Source organism: Haliotis rubra, unplaced genomic scaffold (assembly GCF_003918875.1).
Source record: "Haliotis rubra isolate DU_JTF1 unplaced genomic scaffold, ASM391887v1 Scf698, whole genome shotgun sequence".
Lineage (NCBI taxonomy): Eukaryota > Metazoa > Mollusca > Gastropoda > Lepetellida > Haliotidae > Haliotis > Haliotis rubra.
Window position 1 is genome coordinate 391,036 of NW_025767410.1, and position 18,354 is coordinate 409,389.

The window sequence follows — 18,354 nt, forward strand, 5'->3', positions numbered from 1 at the left end:
TGTTTTTTTTCTGTCGGGAAAGCAAATTTGTATTTCACACTGTACTGGTGTCCAGTTGACTTTCCAATGTTAATTATGTTGTTTATTTAACAAATCAACAAGAAAACGGATGGTATAGTGGAAAAAGTATCAAGGCAAGTGATTTTACATATGCCACTGTACCGGAGTACACTAGCAATTTTAAAGTTATTTCCACCCCTGATCTACCTGTTAATTATCCTCCAAATTACAAAAGTATCCCTATTACGGAGAGCTTCAATTCTTGATATCATTGTAGCACTACGTTGAACAATTGTCATCATAATAGCCCAACAGATGGCTGCGACTGCCTTTTGCAAATGACGCCTGGGTCGTAACGTTACCAACGCTTTTTGGAATGGGAGCCCTGTATAATGACGAAATGGAGTAGTGCACTATATTGTAAAATTGGATGATTATTTTAATTACATGATCTTCAACATGTTTACAATTCTTGCAAATACATTGTAAAATCAACATTATTGTGCATCCCTTGTGATGCAACATATTCTTTTCTACATCATTCTATTCTACATTTCTCATACAGGAAGCACTACTCTGTATCATGTAAAGCCCTGGTATCCTTGTACCTTGTTATTTATTTATTTATTATTTATTATAGGATATTTATATAGCGCACATATCCACGCACTGGTGCATGCTCAAGGCGCTGGTATTTTTTCCCTCAATCATTGGATGTCAATCTCAACGGCACATCGCATTATCAATCTCAACTCCCTGGGGAGTATACAACACTTGCAGCCACTAGGCGCACCGAGTTATTGTGGCTTTCTCATCCTAACGAGGTTTCCGACACAAAAAAACAGCTCCACACAGAATAAACAGCCCTTTTCAGGTACTGCACTACATGAACACGTCAGGTCTAGGTGTGCTCAACTGGATTGGGTTTTAATAATTACGATGTATTTTTTGGCTTCTTTGTCCAGAAACTGTCTCCATAAAAAGGTCGAAATCTACACATCTGTTCCAAATATTACCCTTTAACCTGTTTCATATTGTGTGGTGTATCATGTAACCGCTACTTTTAACGTCACATAGGGCAGTCCGTATAAAACACCAATATACCTGCAGCCTGAATTAATCAATACTTGTTTGCGCCATCACCTGTGACAACATTATTACATGAACACATGACACCATCATATATAAAACTCTGCTGGACTCAACTGAACCAACATTTTACAACCTTGTAAACACACAACATTAAGTACAGTAAAAAGGACAAATAACTGGTAATTCTCTTCACCAAAACATACCTAATTCATAAAGCAATAAACATATTTCTACAGACTACATCAGCTGAGAGAGTGAGTGAGTGAGAGTGAGTTTAGTTTTACTCGGCGGCGTCTGTAAATAATCGAGTCAGACAATATTAACAGCATGAGCATCAATATGTCAGCTGGACCACCTTCTTACGACAAGGTAGGGCTGGGATGATACTCTTGTTTCCTAAACGGGTAAACTTTTTAAAAGAACAAAACAACACAAGATGCTAATGTTCACATTTAGTTTTGGATATGACCACATTCTTCCTGATCTTAGGACAAAGATAAGCTTAAGGTAATTTCAGTGCAAGCATGACCAGATCATTTTACACACCACCTAAATATGTTTGCTTGAGTAAAACAATCACCAATAAATTACTTCACACTAAACTCGTGAATGAGTGAGTGAGTTTGGTCACTCACCAGACTACCCCACCCCACACTCTTGAGACCAACAGCAGGTAATCGGGTGGGCTGGTACCCTGGTCTTAAATCTGGACCAATCCCATCCCTACTGAGAATAAAGCATTATTGTGAAAACAAGGTCCCTTTATGGAAGAACATCCAAACATCACTGTGTAGCCATTTCATTGACAAGCTTTAAACTTTTCGATAAAAAAGCACCTTTTGGGCCTTTTGTTACTTTCATAACATATTAATTACAAAGAAAGTTGACTCTGTGAGCCAGTCAGTTATTTCAGGTGTAAGATTAATGACTACACATAGAGTTAGAGCATCATTACATTTTATAATTACACACTAACCTAATGTTTATTGGGACTTGAATATATAACAAACACTATTGCTACACCATGTTGATATCATTCACAGGGGAAATAGTTAAATACAATCGCATATTTGTGACACAGAAGTGTATTGCTGTTGGAAGATATGTGACGTTCACTAAAATATTTTAGCTAAATGAGATCTATAAGTGAATGACCAGATGAAGTGAGGATGAGTGACTGAATGTTATTTTATGGCAATGACGGGACAATGACGTATAAACCAGCGCCATGTTCCAAACAACAGTCTTATAGCTAAGATTGTTGTAATAGCTCTGTTTGTGAGTGAGTGAGTCAGTGAATCAGTTTAGTTTTACACCACTTTTAACAGCGACAAATCACTTGTATCCATGTTTGTTTGTATATTGACCTCATTAACATATTTGTCCAATCGTAATATCTAGATCACCACATTGGTTGCTTAACATCGGTGACACTGTCCTCTGCACGATGTACTGATATCCAACGTTGTTTTCAACCTACAGGCTCCAGCCTACACTGGATTTAAGGGAAATCGGCGCGGTGAGAGATGATGATTATGATGAAGATAATCATGATGATTATGATGTCAGGATGGACAGTTTTTACACGGATTACCAATTTCTATGGATCATTTGTGGCGACAGACATTGCCCGCCCACCCGATGCATGCCTCACTGCTGGAGCAGGTATTGTCCGTGCTAAATGTGCCTTGCCAAAATGATGGTACCTGATAGAAGGCTGTGTCCAGTTCCAATTGATTGGTAACATACTGTTGCTTTTTTAGATTGAACCAAAATACATGCATTTGTGAAAGCGTGTTTAAATTAACCTGTGGTGTTTTTAATACAAATGGATCTGTTACTTGTGAAGTTTAATGTCAATTTGACGTCTCTTTGCCCTCTGCATATTCAGTGTCCATTTCCACCCCAGGAACATCATCCGTCCAAGTACATCTGGCATCATATGCACCACCTTAAAGCCAACAAGCGATGGTAGTTGCAATGATGTCTCTCCTACGAGCTACCATTTCTCGAACCAGATCAGACCTAAACTTGTTTTATCCTGAATCACGTTAACTCCAATATTGTGTATGCTGTCGCGCAGACAGACAATCACTCATTCACAGTCTCTTGAACCAGATCAGACCTAAACTTGCTTTATCTCGAATTACGTTAACTCCAACATTGTGTATGCTGTCGCGCAGACAGACAATCACTCATTCACAGTCTCTTGAACCAGATCAGACCTAAACTTGCTTTATCCTGAATCACGTTAACTCCAACATTGTGTATGCTGTCGCGCAGACAGACAATCACTCATTCAGTCTCTTGAACCAGATCAGACCTAAACTTGCTATATCCCGAATCACGTTAACTCCAACATTGTGTATGCTGTCGCGCAGACAGACAATCACTCATTCACAGTCTCTTGAACCAGATCAGACCTAAACTTGCTTTATCCCGAATCACGTTAACTCCACCATTGTGTATGCTGTCGCACAGACAGACAATCACTCATTCACAGTCTCTTGAACCAGTCGACCTAAACTGCTCCCGAATCACGTTAACTAACATTGTGTATGCTGTCGCGCAACAGACAATCACTCATTCACAGCTCTTCGAAATGTCGGTTAAATTGTACTACGGCAACGAAAAACGGTATTCTCAGACTGTATGTACCAAATCGGTCTGTACAATCTGTACAAGGTGGGAATGCATATTTATAACTATCCATTTGCATAATTACTGGTTCGATTTGTATATGCAGTTTTCACATCCGACAGACACATACAAGCGAATCTTTTTGTATCATTTGAATGTTACTATGGCGATGTTGTTCAGCAAACAGAAACAAACGTTGTATTGAACATACTGAGTATATATTACATATACTGAGGGACAAAAATAAGGGATCACATGAAAGCACGTGTTCCTCTATTTTTTCCCAGGTCTTCTTCACAAGCTTTGCACCGCACAGCTTGTGAAGAAATTGGGAAGAAATCAGGGAACACTTGAGCTTTCATGTGATCCCGTATTTTTCCCTCGGTATATGATATGGTGTTAATCTTGCACTTTGTTTTTCAGGGCTTTGCCTGTTGTTTCTCGTTATGACATATATATATATATAATTTATATGGAGTTAACAGTTATCAGTTTCTGGTTACTGTAATTAAGTAATTTATTGAGGTCGATATTTGATACTTAAATGTTTGTGCTTTTGAAAGTTTTAATATAGATCATTATGCATTATAAATCCGTCTTTTATGAGTTTTTTGCAGCTTAGAGTTTATCGTTACCTACGATATGACGTTTTTCTTGCTGTTGATTGTTTAGATATTTATAACCTGTTTTTGATAACCGTTATTGCTATACTGCTGTATGTAACCTCCTGTACAAAAGGGTTTCTTTAATATTTCTTTAAAAATCTAATTCTCGTTTGTATGATTTGATATTTCAGTGTGTCATATTCTAGTTGTCAATCGATATTAATATTACCCGGATAAAACTTATCCGTGGTCATTATTTCCATGTCAAAATATGATCCTGTTTATATACGTCTCGAGTAAAGTAATGTCTGTTCCTTATTCGTGCTTTCGTTGCTACAAATACACACATTCGATCTGTTTGGGTTTTTAAAATGCAAACACCTCCGGAATCCGAACTCAAATAATTATTCATCATTATATAAGCAATGGAATGTGACTTTTGGGACTGCGTGTGGTGTCCAAAGTGACGAAATGCATGTGGTGGATCGTCTGTGTATATGGTGTCCGAGATGAGGTACGCCATAGGATGAACCTTTCACGTGAGTGGTGTCTGAAATGAGGCACGCCATGGGATGAACCTTTCACGTTAGTGGTGTCTGAAATGAGGTACGCCATAGGATGAACCTTTCACGTGAGTGGTGTCTGAAATGAGGTACACCATGGGATGAACCTTTCACGTGAGTGGTGTCTGAAATGAGGTACGCCACAGGAGGAACCTTTCACGTGAGTGTCTGAAATGAGGTATGCCTTAGGATGAACCTTTCACGTGAGTGGTGTCTGAAATGAGGTACGCCATAGGATGAACCTTTCACGTGAGTGGTGTCTGAAATGAGGTACGCCACAGGAGGAACCTTTCACGTGAGTGTCTGAAATGAGGTATGCCTTAGGATGAACCTTTCACGTGAGTGGTGTCTGAAATGAGGTACGCCATAGGATGAACCTTTCACGTGAGTGTCTGAAATGAGGTATGCCTTAGGAGGAACCTTTCACGTGAGTGGTGTATGAAATGAGGTACGCCATAGGATGAACCTTTCACGTGAGTGGTGTCTGAAATGAGGTACGCCATAGGATGAACCTTTCACGTGAGTGGTGTCTGAAATGAGGTACGCCACAGGATGAACCTTTCACGTGAGTGGTGTCTGAAATGAGGTACGCCATAGGATGAACCTTTCACGTGAGTGGTGTCTGAAATGAGGTACGCCATAGGATGAACCTTTCACGTGAGTGGTGTCTGAAATGAGGTACATCATAGGATGAACATTTCACGTGAGAGTGGTGTCTGAAATGAGGTACGCCACAGGATGAACCGGTCATGCATGTGAGTGAGCACGGTTTTACGGCGCTTTTAGCAATGTTCCAGCAATATCATGGCGGGGACCACCAGGAACGGACTTCACACATTGTACCCATGAACCCAATCGAACCCTGGTCTTCGGCGTAACGAGCGAACGCTTTAACCACACCGCTACGTTTATGCATGTGGTGTATGTACCCTTATGAATAGTGTGGTGTACAAAATGGGTCTGACACCATATACAATCGTCCGTACGTTCTAAAGATGTCAATGCGGAACGAATGACTTACGTACAACTTATTTACAATGACTGACTGGCTGAGTTTAGTTTTACGCCGCTTTTAGCAATAGTCCAGCAATATCACGGCGGGGGACACCAGAAATGGGCTTCACACATTGTGCCCATGTGGGGAATCGAACCGGGGTCTTCGGCGTGACGAGCTTATTTACAAAGAGATGTACGCGTTTGAGTAAGTGATTCATGTATATTTGTGTGAAAATGAGGAACGGTGGGGATCTGTATTCTGACCTCGATCCCAAAGCAATCCAAACAAATAAGGGAAATCATGGTTGTGAGTGTCTTGAACAGAATCTGATCAAGACACATCCGGCCCTTCAAACCCCTTTGTTTGGTATTGTGCTGACCAATCCCTTGCTGAAGACAGAGCACATACACGCACATGGTGTTCAACATGTTTTATTTGACAACATAATATACAGGTTTAGATGTCTGTATTCAGATAGACCCTGTGTGCCCTTAGAGCACCTCATTGTGTTACCAGACAGCATGTCAAACCACAAACTGTTCAACTCTTCACACATCTCAAAACTTATTGATAAATATGCATTACATTGTTTTTTTATCACATCATATCACATAATCTCACCCCGAGATACTTCGGGATATCAAATTTTTGAAGGTCCCCAATATTACTGATAACATATTTCTCGTCATCTTCAATCTTGTACTCATTTGGCAGAAAAACAAAATCTTAGCTCTTGGTAATCTTTCCAATTATTCTCATCACCTGACTGGTGCAGCCTTAAGAAGACACTTTAACAGATCCTGAAATGACATAAATCCTATTTCACATGAAAAGCAAACATTGTAATAAGAATGCATTTTCTTCAATATCTGCGTTGTTAACTTTCTGACATTACTTAAGCATTAAACAGGAAATGTTCTAACTCTACTTAATGAGAATATACAATTTTTGTGATATATATGCTGTAATTAAATACTAAATACTACTTCTTTATATATCTGGCAAAGAGCACGAGTAATTATTAAGCTGTGTTAGAATGGCCACTATCAACCTGATCGCAGCCTCACCAAGATCGGTTCTTACAGTAAGCAAACAGTGCTGGAGCTACTGCCAAATACGACAGTCTATAGTTTCAGCGGGCCCACAAACAAATTAAATCACACACCAACCGTTTTGGTAGCACTACATCATCTTTGTCAAGCACCCTGGCCTTGCATGTGGAAAACTCAGTAAGCCATGACTCAAGAAAGAAGAACGACTCACCAGTCGTCCTTGGAATCTTATCACTAAAATGCTCAACAACAAAAGTTAAGAACCACCCCAATATTCAATACATGTATGTAAGTATTATATGGATCATAATATGAGCTATTAAATACTTTATATTGAAAATGAGGTGGTCCTTAACTATTTCTGTTGAGTATATATAACCTATACATAGCATTAACATCTACTCGGGAACTTGAAGGGCAAGGTGCAAGGAAAGTCAATTATCTTTGTGATATATCATTTATAAGTCGCTTTAGTATCACTGTTAATAGACTTGACTTTAATTATTTAGTGTAGGGCTTTACTTCAAGAACACTGGCAATAAATCATAACCTGGTTGGTTACCATGGTTACAGTTTCAGTAGAGTAGATGTAGCAGTTCACATCATAAAAAACTCAATCAATCTACAGGGGTGGAAATAACCCATTGCCCGACGTCCGAGTCCAGTGTTTTTTTCTGTCGGGAAAGCAAATTTGTATATCACACTGTACTGGTGTCCAGTTGACTTTCCAATGTTAATTATGTTGTTTATTTAACAAATCAACAAGAAAACGGATGGTATAGTGGAAAAAGTATCAGGGCAAGTGATTTTACATATGCCACTGTACCGGAGTACACCAGCAATTTTAAAGTTATTTCCACCCCTGATCTACCTGTTAATTATCCTCCAAATTACAAAAGTATCCCTATTACGGAATGGGGGAGCTTCAATTCTAGATATCATTGTAGCACTATAAGTCTACTTTGAACAATTGTTGTCAAAATAGTCTAACATATGGCTGTGACTGCCTTTTGCAAATGACGCCTGGGTCGTAACATTACGAACACTTTTTGAACACTTTTTGGATCGGAGCCCTATATAATGAGGAAATGGAGTAGTGCACTATATTGTAAAATTGGATGATTATTTTAATTACATGATCTTCAACATGTTTACAATTCTTGCAAATATATTGTACAATCAACATTACTGTGCATCCCTTGTGATGCAACATATTCTTTTCTACATCATTCTAGTCTACATTTCTCATACAGGAAGCACTAGTCTGTATCATGTAAAGCCCTGGTATCCGTGTACCTTGTTCCGACACAATAAACCAGCTCCATACAGAATACACAGCCCTTATCACGTACTGCACTACATGAACACGTCCGGAACACGTCAGGTCTAGGTGTGCTCAACTGGATTGGGTTTGAATAATTACGGCTTCTTTGTGCAGAAACTGTCTCCATAAAAAGGTCGAAATCTACACATCTGTTCCAAATATTACCCTGTAACTTGTTTCATATTGTGTGGTGTATCATGTAACCGCTACTTTTAACGTCACATAGGGCAGTCCGTATAAAACACCAATATACCTGCAGCCTGAATTAATCAATACTTGTTTGCGCCATCACCTGTGACAACATTATTACATGAACACATGACACCATCATATATAAAACTCTGCTGGACTCAACTGAACCAACATTTTACAACCTTGTAAATACACAACATTAAGTACAGTAAAAAGGACAAATAACTGGTAATTCTCTTCACCAAAACATACCTAATCCATAAAGCAATAAACATATTTCTACAGACTACATCAGCTGAGAGAGTGAGTGAGAGTGAGTTTAGTTTTACTCGGCACTCAGCAATATTATAGCTATATGGCGGCGGTCTGTAAATAATCGAGTCTGGACCAGACAATCCAGGGATCAACAGCATGAGCATCAATCTGCGCAATTGGCAGTCAGCGAGACCATCCGATTCTGTTTGCCGCCTCTTACGATAAGCATAGGTTGCTTGTCTTCATGGGTACCATCAGCTGAGCAGTTGGGCTGGGATGGTACTCTTGTTTCTTGGGACCTAAATGGTACCATCAGCTGAGAGGTAGGGCTGGGATGGTACTCTTGTTTCCTAAACGGATAAACTTTTTAAAAGAACAAAACAACACAAGACGCTAATGTTCACATTTAGTTCTGGATATGTCCACATTCTTCCCTATCTTAGGACAAAGATAAGCTTAAGTTAATTTCAGTGCAAGCATGACCAGATCATTTTACTCACCACCTAAATATGTATGCTTGAGTAAAACAATCACCAATAAATTACTTCATACCAAACTCGTGAATGAGTGAGTGAGTTTGGTCACTCACCAGACTACCCCACCCCACACTCTTGAGACCAACAGCAGGTAATCGGGTGGGCTGGTACCCTGGTCTTAAATCTGGACCAATCCCATCCCTACTGAGAATAAAGCATTATTGTGAAAACAAGGTCCCTTTATGGAAGAACATCCAAACATCACTGTGTAGCCATTTCATTGACAAGCTTTAAACTTTTCGATAAAAAAGCACCTTTTGGGCCTTTTGTTACTTTCATAACATATTAATTACAAAGAAAGTTGACTCTGTGAGCCAGTCAGTTATTTCAGGTGTAAGATTAATGACTACACATAGAGTTAGAGCATCATTACATTTTATAATTACACACTAACCTAATGTTTATTGGGACTTGAATATATAACAAACACTATTGCTACACCATGTTGATATCATTCACAGGGGAAATAGTTAAATACAATCGCATATTTGTGACACAGAAGTGTATTGCTGTTGGAAGATATGTGACGTTCACTAAAATATTTTAGCTAAATGAGATCTATAAGTGAATGACCAGATGAAGTGAGGATGAGTGAATGAATGTTATTTTATGGCAATGACGGGACAATGACGTATAAACCAGCGCCATGTTCCAAACAACAGTCTTATAGCTAAGATTGTTGTAATAGCTCTGTTTATGAGTGAGTGAGTCAGTGAATCAGTTTAGTTTTACACCACTTTTAACAATATTCCAGCAATATCATGGCGGGGGGACACCAGACATGGGCTTCACACATTGTACCCATGTGAGGAATCAAACCCAAGTCTTCAGCGTGACAAGCAAGTGCTTTAACCACTAGGCTACCCCTCCGCCTGTTTCGACACAGTCTGTGGTTGTTGCATTGACATCACCTCACAGAACAGGACACGGTGTAACTCTGTCACAAGCAAATCTCCCACAATAAGCTATATCACGGTGTGTTGGCTTAACGTGGGAAGACAGTGACGCAAGTGTCAGACATTGACCAGCACGGTGAAACCCAGGAGTTAGGTGCTGGCAAACCTACAATCAATCCCAGAGAATCTGGATCTGAACCTACAACCACAAGTTTTGGTGTGCCAAAGGGACACATCTCTGTACAACAAACTGTAGCACCTTTGACCACTGGGCCACCAGGAAACCGAATCCTACATGCCGAAGAGGCATAACTCTGAACGTGACGGTGAGTTTATTTTTTCACCGCCTTTGCAATATTCCAGCAATATCACGGTGGGGACACCCAAAATGAGCTTCACACATTGTACCCATGTGGGGAATCGAACCCAGGACTTTGGTGTGGCGAGCAAACGCTTTAACCACTAGGCTACCCCACTGCCCCAACTCTGAACGTGAAGACCTGTACACCACGTGTAAAGCTTGACTGGTTTACCATGACTATGATGATCCTACATGATAGCCTATAAGCGTAAAGGTCAAGGCAAGATCAAATGATTGGTTATATGTTTCATAAATATTACACACAAGCCAGAGACTAGAGCAAAATACCGTGCTTTTGTGGAAGCGTGTTGACTGGCATGTGTTCATCTTGTGCCGTGACCACTTAAAGTTCAATAGAAGAATGTCACAAAAATATGAATTCTGTAATCTGTGGAACACATTACAATAATCAGTAAACATAAACACAGTTCATTGGAATGAAGCAGATTAAGGACATTATTCCTTCATTTTAGGTTCACAGCTTCCGTTAATTAATTAACTTTCTATTGCTATGAGTACAGAATAAGTCATTTACATCATGGTGATGTTACCATGGTAACGAAAACAAACAAAAACAAGGTAACAACACTAAGCAAGACAGCGTAACAATGCTTTCTGTAACAAAGAAATAATTATGATGATAAATATCAATATGTACAGACTATGTTAAATATTGTCTCAAGTAGGTGATGACACTATGAGGTTACTATCTACATGTGTCATGACACAAGGAAGTGGCCATCAACACAATGTCATGACACAAGGAAGTGGCCATCAACACAATGTCATGACACAAGGAAGTGGCCATCAACACAATGTCATGACATGAGGAAGTGACCATCAACACAATGTCATGACACAAGGAAGTGGCCATCAACACAATGTCATGACACAAGGAAGTGGCCATCAACACAATGTCATGACATGAGGAAGTGACCATCAACACAATGTCATGACACAAGGAAGTGGCCATCAACACAATGTCATGACACAAGGAAGTGACCATGAACACAATGTCATGACACAAGGCAGTGGCCATCAACACAATGTCATGACATGAGGAAGTGGTCATCAACACAATGTCATGACACAAGGAAAAGGCCATCAACACAATATCACGACACAAACGGTGGCATCCAGAAATAAGTCAAGCCACCAGAAGATGAATGTCAACAGGCTATGACCCATGAGGTGGCTGTTGATCATGAGAAAGGTCATGACACAAGATGTGGCTGTCCACAAAGGTCATGACACAAGATGTGGCTGTCCACAAAGGTCATGACACAAGGATGTGACTGTTCACAAAGGTCATGACACAAGATGTGGCTGTCCACAAAGGTCATGACACAAGACGTGGTGGTTGTCACAAAGGTCATGACACAAGATGTGTCTGTCCACAAAGGTCATGACACAAGACGTGGTTGTCCACAAAGAAGTCATGACACAAGGTGTGACTGTTCACAAAGGTCATGACACAAGACGTGGTTGTTCACAAAGGTCATGACACAAGATGTGGCTGTCCACAAAGGTCATGACACAAGATGTGGCTGTCCACAAAGGTCAAGACACAAGACGTGGTTGTCCACACGAACTCAAGACACAAGCCTCAACATGCAACTGAACGTATGTGTCAAGACATTTGCATTCATTTGTAATGATTCATGACTGAAGACTAACGGTGAACTATCACAGTGCTGGCAAACAAGTTCCTCCTGACATTTTGAATAGCAATAATAATATTTACCCATGCAAACCTGGGTAATGGCTACTACAATCAACTCATATATGAACAGACTACACTGTGCAGACTGCATAGAAAGTGCAAGTGTTGAGGAGCATCTATCAGAATACTTGTCTGAATATATACAGCTAAAGTCAACCTTGTATCTCACATCACAGAAACTTGTGGAGATCTGACAACAAAGCAGCTGTGTCGAGTCTAGTTTTGAGTATTGAGTTATCTCTTCTCCCGTGTATGGCGTGCAATGTTCCGGGAAGACTTGTGTGATTTGTCCTGCTTGGTGTTCACAGGTGACTTCTTCTTGTAGAATCTCTCGAAAATACTGAGCAGCTGCGTCTCAACATCTCCCAGGTATGGCCTCATGGTTGAGTCTCTCTCCCAGCACTGCTGCATCAGGTTGGTACACGCCTCGTCAAACGTCGACAGCTTCTCAGGACGCAAGCCTGTAATACAGAACACCTCAAATAATGAAAGGCATCCAAATCTAAGGGAGATAACTTAGCACATAGAAGAAAATGAACAGAATCGTTTTCAACATTAAGTTCATCAAGGGAGGGACAGCAGGGTGAGGTGACGAGGTGGGGTGGGGTTAGGTGAGGTGGGGTGGGTGAGGTGAGGTGAGCTGGGGTGGGTGAGGTGAGGCGAGGTAAGATAGAGGGTGAGGTGGGGTGGGTGAGGTGGGGTGGGTTTGGGGCGAGGTGAAATAGGGTTCTAATAGGGAGCCATCGCTCCAATGACAATTCAATATACTCCTGACCCTTATATCACATAACTGACATTTTAACAGTAGTAATTTTACAGCATTTTTCCATCAGTATCAACCCTTGGCGAGACAACAGAGTGCTTCACACACTGTACTAAAACACAGAATCAGCCAAGTTCTTTTATATACAAAGCAACATTAAAAAAAACACAGCCAACACCTCTACCAAACCAGAAAAATCTCTACACAGTTCAGAAATGAAAACATCCACTTTGGAAGACTTCTATCGTGATTTGCTGTCTGAGATGACTGACCACTGTCCATCCTCACCTCCCCCATCCATCCCTTCAGATGTGACGTCCCTTGATGGACCATTTGGGAGGAACTGGGTATTGGATGTTACACGTACGAAGCCAAGAGTGAGTGAGTTAATTTTATGACGCTTTTATCAATATTCCAGCAATATCGTGGCAGAAGACACCAGAAATGGGCTTCACTCATTGTGGCCTTGTGGGGAATTGAACCAGATCTTCGTAGCGACAAGCAAAAGCTTTAACCGCTATCAAAGACAAGGTATTAACAAAGATAACGCATGAGTTGGGAAATGAGTTTAACCAGTTTGGAATCATTAACTGACATATGCTGCATCATAGATTATAGTATGATAATATTATTATTATTATTATTGATTCACATCAGACCTTTCGTAAATTGCCTACCTTTCTTGACTGACTGCCAGAGATGGTCTTTATTTGCACACTGCTCGAAGGCTGTGGGTAGTTTCACGTGACCAGCACAGATATACCAGAACAGGATACCAAACGCATACACGTCCACACTGTTGTCATAGCGACCAGTGAATAGTTCCGGCGCCATGTGTATAGGTGTGCCCACAATACTGCCACTCATCATGGCTTCAGGTTTACAGAAGCCGAGATCGGTGATCTTCCCACGGTTGTCACCGTCAAGCTGGGAAGAAAAATATCAATATTTGTTTGTTAGTTGTTTACCACCATGCACAGTAATATTCCAGCTGTACGTCTGTTTTAAGGAATAAAGTCTTGGTTCGACACTCCAGTAAGTCATATCAGGAGCATGAACTGACACAAATGGGATACAAAAAGTGTCTCTGAGTCTGACCACCTGATCATGTCAGTTGCATCATCTGATAAGCATGGGCTGCTGAAGATCAACTGGGAGTGAGGCAGTATTCCCCATTTATAAAATAAATGATAAGTCAAAAGAATTATGTCTGAACATTTAACACACCAAAACTGAAACAAAACAATAAACCCAAGGACAAATCCCCACACTGCACATTCACCTGTGAATGATAAGTAAACGTAATATTCCAGCTGTACGCCTGTTTGAAGGAATAAAGTCTTGGTCCGACACTCCAGTAAGTCATATCAGGAGCATGAACTGACACAAATGGGATACAAAGCTTGCCTCTGAGGCTGACCACGTGATCATGTCAGTTGCATGATCTGATAAGCATGGATTGCTGAAGATCAACACTAACATGGATCTTCATTAGAGTGATTCCCAACAGTCCACGCGAGTCAGTACCTAGAACCATTGATTGGGTATAAACTCAGCAGCTGTTCCTGGTCATTGATCAGTTGCTTATCACTTCGACAAGTCAGTGAGTGAGTGAGTATGGTTTTACGCCAATTCTACGCAATATTCCAGCAATATCACAGCGAGGAACACCAGAAATGGGCTTCACAAATTGTACCCATGTGGGGAATCAAACCCGGGTCTTTGGAGTGACAAGTGAACGCTTTAACCACTAGGCTACCCCACCGCCCCACTTCGACAAGTATTAAATGTATATCACATCATGTTGGAGACATGATGGAGGAAAGCCAAATGTGACTCAGATGTCGAAACTTTGTAATCTTGTGAAACCTGTGATCATAAGTAATATGGGTTCTAAACACCCACGTGACTCAAGGGATATAACTCTGCATCACTATGATTCATAGCATGTTCACATGACCATACGAACACCTGTACAATATCAAACATATGATGCACACACCTGATGTGACTGAGAGAGTGACTGAGAGAGTGAGTGAGTGAGTTGAGTTTAACGCCACACTCAGCAATAACCAGCTATATGGCGCAAGTCTGTAAAATAATCAAGTCTGGAACAGACAATCCAGTGATCATCATGAGCATCGATCTTCGCAACTGGGATACGATGACATATGTCAACCAAGTCAGCGAGCCTGACCACGGGATCCCGTTAGTCGCCTCTTATGACAAGCACGGGTTACTGAAGACCAATTCTAGCCCGGATCGCCATGGGTACAATGTGATTGAGTCTGGACCAGCCACACCAAGGGCTGAAAGCAAGAGCTACAGACCAGTGGCCTTGAATACATATAACATATGCAAGGAGTTTCCTGTATACTCACAAGCACATTCTTGAGTTTGATATCCCTGTGAACCAGTCCCTGGCTGTGAAGGAATCGGATCCCCTCCACCACATCAATGGCTATTTGTAACCTGGAAAACAAAACATCTTGTTGCAGAATAACCTGACTCACAATAAACATGGGAAGGAGAAGAGGGCTTACAAACATGTGTCTCACTCATCCCTGCTGATCCAGTCTAGTCGCTGTTTAATGGCGGTGTACAGATCTCAGTGTACAGATCTCACTCTACACATACCTGCTGATCCATTCAAGCTCCTGTTTAATTGCGGTGTACAGATCTCACTCTACACGTACCTCCTGATCCAGTCCAGACACTGTTTAATGGTGGCGTACTGATCTCAGTGTACAGATCTCACTCTACACGTACCTCCTGATCCAGTCCAGACACTGTTTAATGGTGGTGTACTGATCTCAGTGTACAGATCTCACTCTACACGTACCTCCTGATCCAGTCCAGACACTGTTTAATTGCGGTGTACAGATCTCACTCTACACGTACCTCCTGATCCAGTCCAGACACTGTTTAATGGTGGTGTACTGATCTCAGTGTACAGATCTCACTCTACACGTACCTCCTGATCCAGTCCAGACCCTGTTTAATGGTGGTGTACTGATCTCAGTGTACAGATCTCACTCTACACATACCTCCTGATCCAGTCCAGCCCCTGTTTAATGGTGGTGTACTGATCTCAGTGTACAGATCTCACTCTACACATACCTCCTGATCCAGTCCAGCCCCTGTTTAATGGTGGTGTACTGATCTCAGTGTAACGATCTCACTCTACACATACCTCCTGATCCAGTCCAGCCCCTGTTTAATGGTGGTGTACTGATCTCAGTGTACAGATCTCACTCTACACATACCTCCTGATCCAGTCCAGCCCCTATTTAATGGTGGTGTACAGATCTCAGTGTACAGATCTCACTCTACACATACCTCCTGATCCAGTCCAGCCCCTGTTTAATGGCGGTGTACAGATCTCCGTGTACAGATCTCACTCTAAACATACCTGCTGATCCAGTCCAGCCCCTGTTAATGGTGGTGCAGATCTCAGTGTACAGATCTCACTCTACACATACCTCCTGATCCAGTCCAGCCCCTGTTTAATGGCGGTGTACAGATCTCAGTGTACAGATCTCACTCTAAACATACCTGCTGATCCAGTCCAGCCCCTATTTAATGGTGGTGTACAGATCTCAGTGTACAGATCTCACTCTACACATACCTGCTGATCCAGTCCAGCCCCTGTTTAATGGCGGTGTACAGATCTCCGTGTACAGATCTCACTCTAAACATACCTGCTGATCCAGTCCAGCCCCTGTTTGATGGCAGTGTACAGATCCCGCTGGAGTCTGTCCATGACAAGCAGGACAGCAGGAGACATTCCTCCACCATACATGTAGTCAATCACAGAACCACGCAGAGACACAATCCGATCATGTTCTGGTATATTCCTGAAAGAGAAAAACAGACATTTCGTATTATATGTCAGTTACTGAGTGAGTGAGTTTAGTTTTACGCCCCACTCAGCAATATTCCAGCTATATGGTGGCGGTATGTAAATAGTCAAGTCTCGAGCAGACGATCCAGTGATCAACTGTCAGTTACTGAACACAAGAGCATCACATCATAGCACTCAATGACAACTGGAATGGTGTTGTCAATACATAATGCCTTTTAGAATGCAGTCAAATGAAAGATATCTTATACAATCATCCCTTGCAATAACGCCCTTTGTGATACCGCAGTTTCAGTTAAACCACTGAGTAATCTGTGGCTCCTATAAAAACATACCCAAAGTTCCTCAGCGATCACACACCTTTACGTCATCAGAAATAGCCAATCAACAAATCTGCGGTTGTGTCAAGTTAATCATGTATTTGGAATACACTTTCTCAGTTAAGTACAGATACTAGTACCTTGCATTTGAGTCCTATCTGATATTTGAACCCACACCCTCAGAGTAAGGCACTTAATTGTCAGTAATCCAACCCACACAGCTGCTGCAACTTCCACAAAAATGGAAATCTGGTAGTGTGTGGATCACGTCTCCTGTGTTCCCCTCTGACAGGTGTGAGATGGCAAGACACTACACAACAGGATAACACTACAATGTAGCTGTACAAACTCTCACTCATTGTTTTACAACCTGTGTTATACAGACATTGCCGAAGCTATCACTACACATCAGGAACACACTACAATGTAGCTGTACAAACTCTCACTCATTGTTTTACAACCTGTGTTATACAGACATTGCTCACTTTGTGTAGAAGAATTCCAAGGCCAGATCATTCCAGTGTTTGTCATCAGGGGGAACGACTGACTTGATGGCGCAGGGGGCGTGTCCTGCCCAGGAATCACATGCGTATACGACGCCATACTGGCCACGCCCAACCTCTCGCCCCATCTGAGGCATTCCTGTACATGAAGAACACAAACATAACTTCTGTGTCATTATGCTGTCATTAGACAAAAGCTTTAGCAGTATGTGAAACTTGACAATATATGATGTTCATCATTGTTCTTCCTATCATCAAAATATCAGTTTCTACCAAGAAGCCTTCCACATCTTTAGAGATCTGCACTCCACTCAGGGGAAACAACATCAACCATCTGCCATACGATAAAATGACCTTGACTCACGACACAACACACCATCATTGACTCACAACAGAACACAATATCTTGACACACAACACAATATCTTGACACACAACAACACAATATCGTTGACTCAACATAACACAACATCCTTGACTCAACATAACACAATATCTTTGACACAACATAACACAACATCCTTGACTCAACATCACACAATATCCTTGACACACAACACAATATCTTTGACACAACACAACATCCTTGACTCAACATAACACAATATCCTTGATGCACAACACAACATCCTTGACTCAACATAACACAATATCCTTGACACAACACAAA

The 18,354-nt window shown here is 41.2% G+C and overlaps 1 protein-coding gene and 1 long non-coding RNA gene across 2 annotated transcripts in view; both read right to left on the reverse strand.

Annotated features, from left to right (window-relative positions):
• Positions 1-534: 534 nt before the first annotated feature.
• Positions 535-11,795, reverse strand: LOC124258562. The gene is made up of 2 exons (XR_006893618.1): positions 8,246-11,795; positions 535-608 (listed from the first exon to the last, which is right to left on the reverse strand). It is a non-coding gene; the product is annotated as an uncharacterized LOC124258562 (long non-coding RNA).
• Positions 11,796-11,980: 185 nt separating this feature from the next.
• The window catches only part of LOC124258560 (dual serine/threonine and tyrosine protein kinase-like), a 41,964-nt gene continuing 35,590 nt past the window's right edge, over positions 11,981-18,354 (reverse strand). Inside the window, exons 9-13 of the mRNA XM_046692624.1 lie at positions 17,667-17,823; positions 16,701-16,856; positions 15,381-15,471; positions 13,677-13,926; positions 11,981-12,697 (exon numbers count right to left, since the gene is read on the reverse strand). Coding sequence (XP_046548580.1) covers positions 12,471-12,697; positions 13,677-13,926; positions 15,381-15,471; positions 16,701-16,856; positions 17,667-17,823 — 881 coding nt within the window. The 3' untranslated portion in view covers positions 11,981-12,470. The remainder of the gene's footprint in view (positions 12,698-13,676; positions 13,927-15,380; positions 15,472-16,700; positions 16,857-17,666; positions 17,824-18,354) is intronic.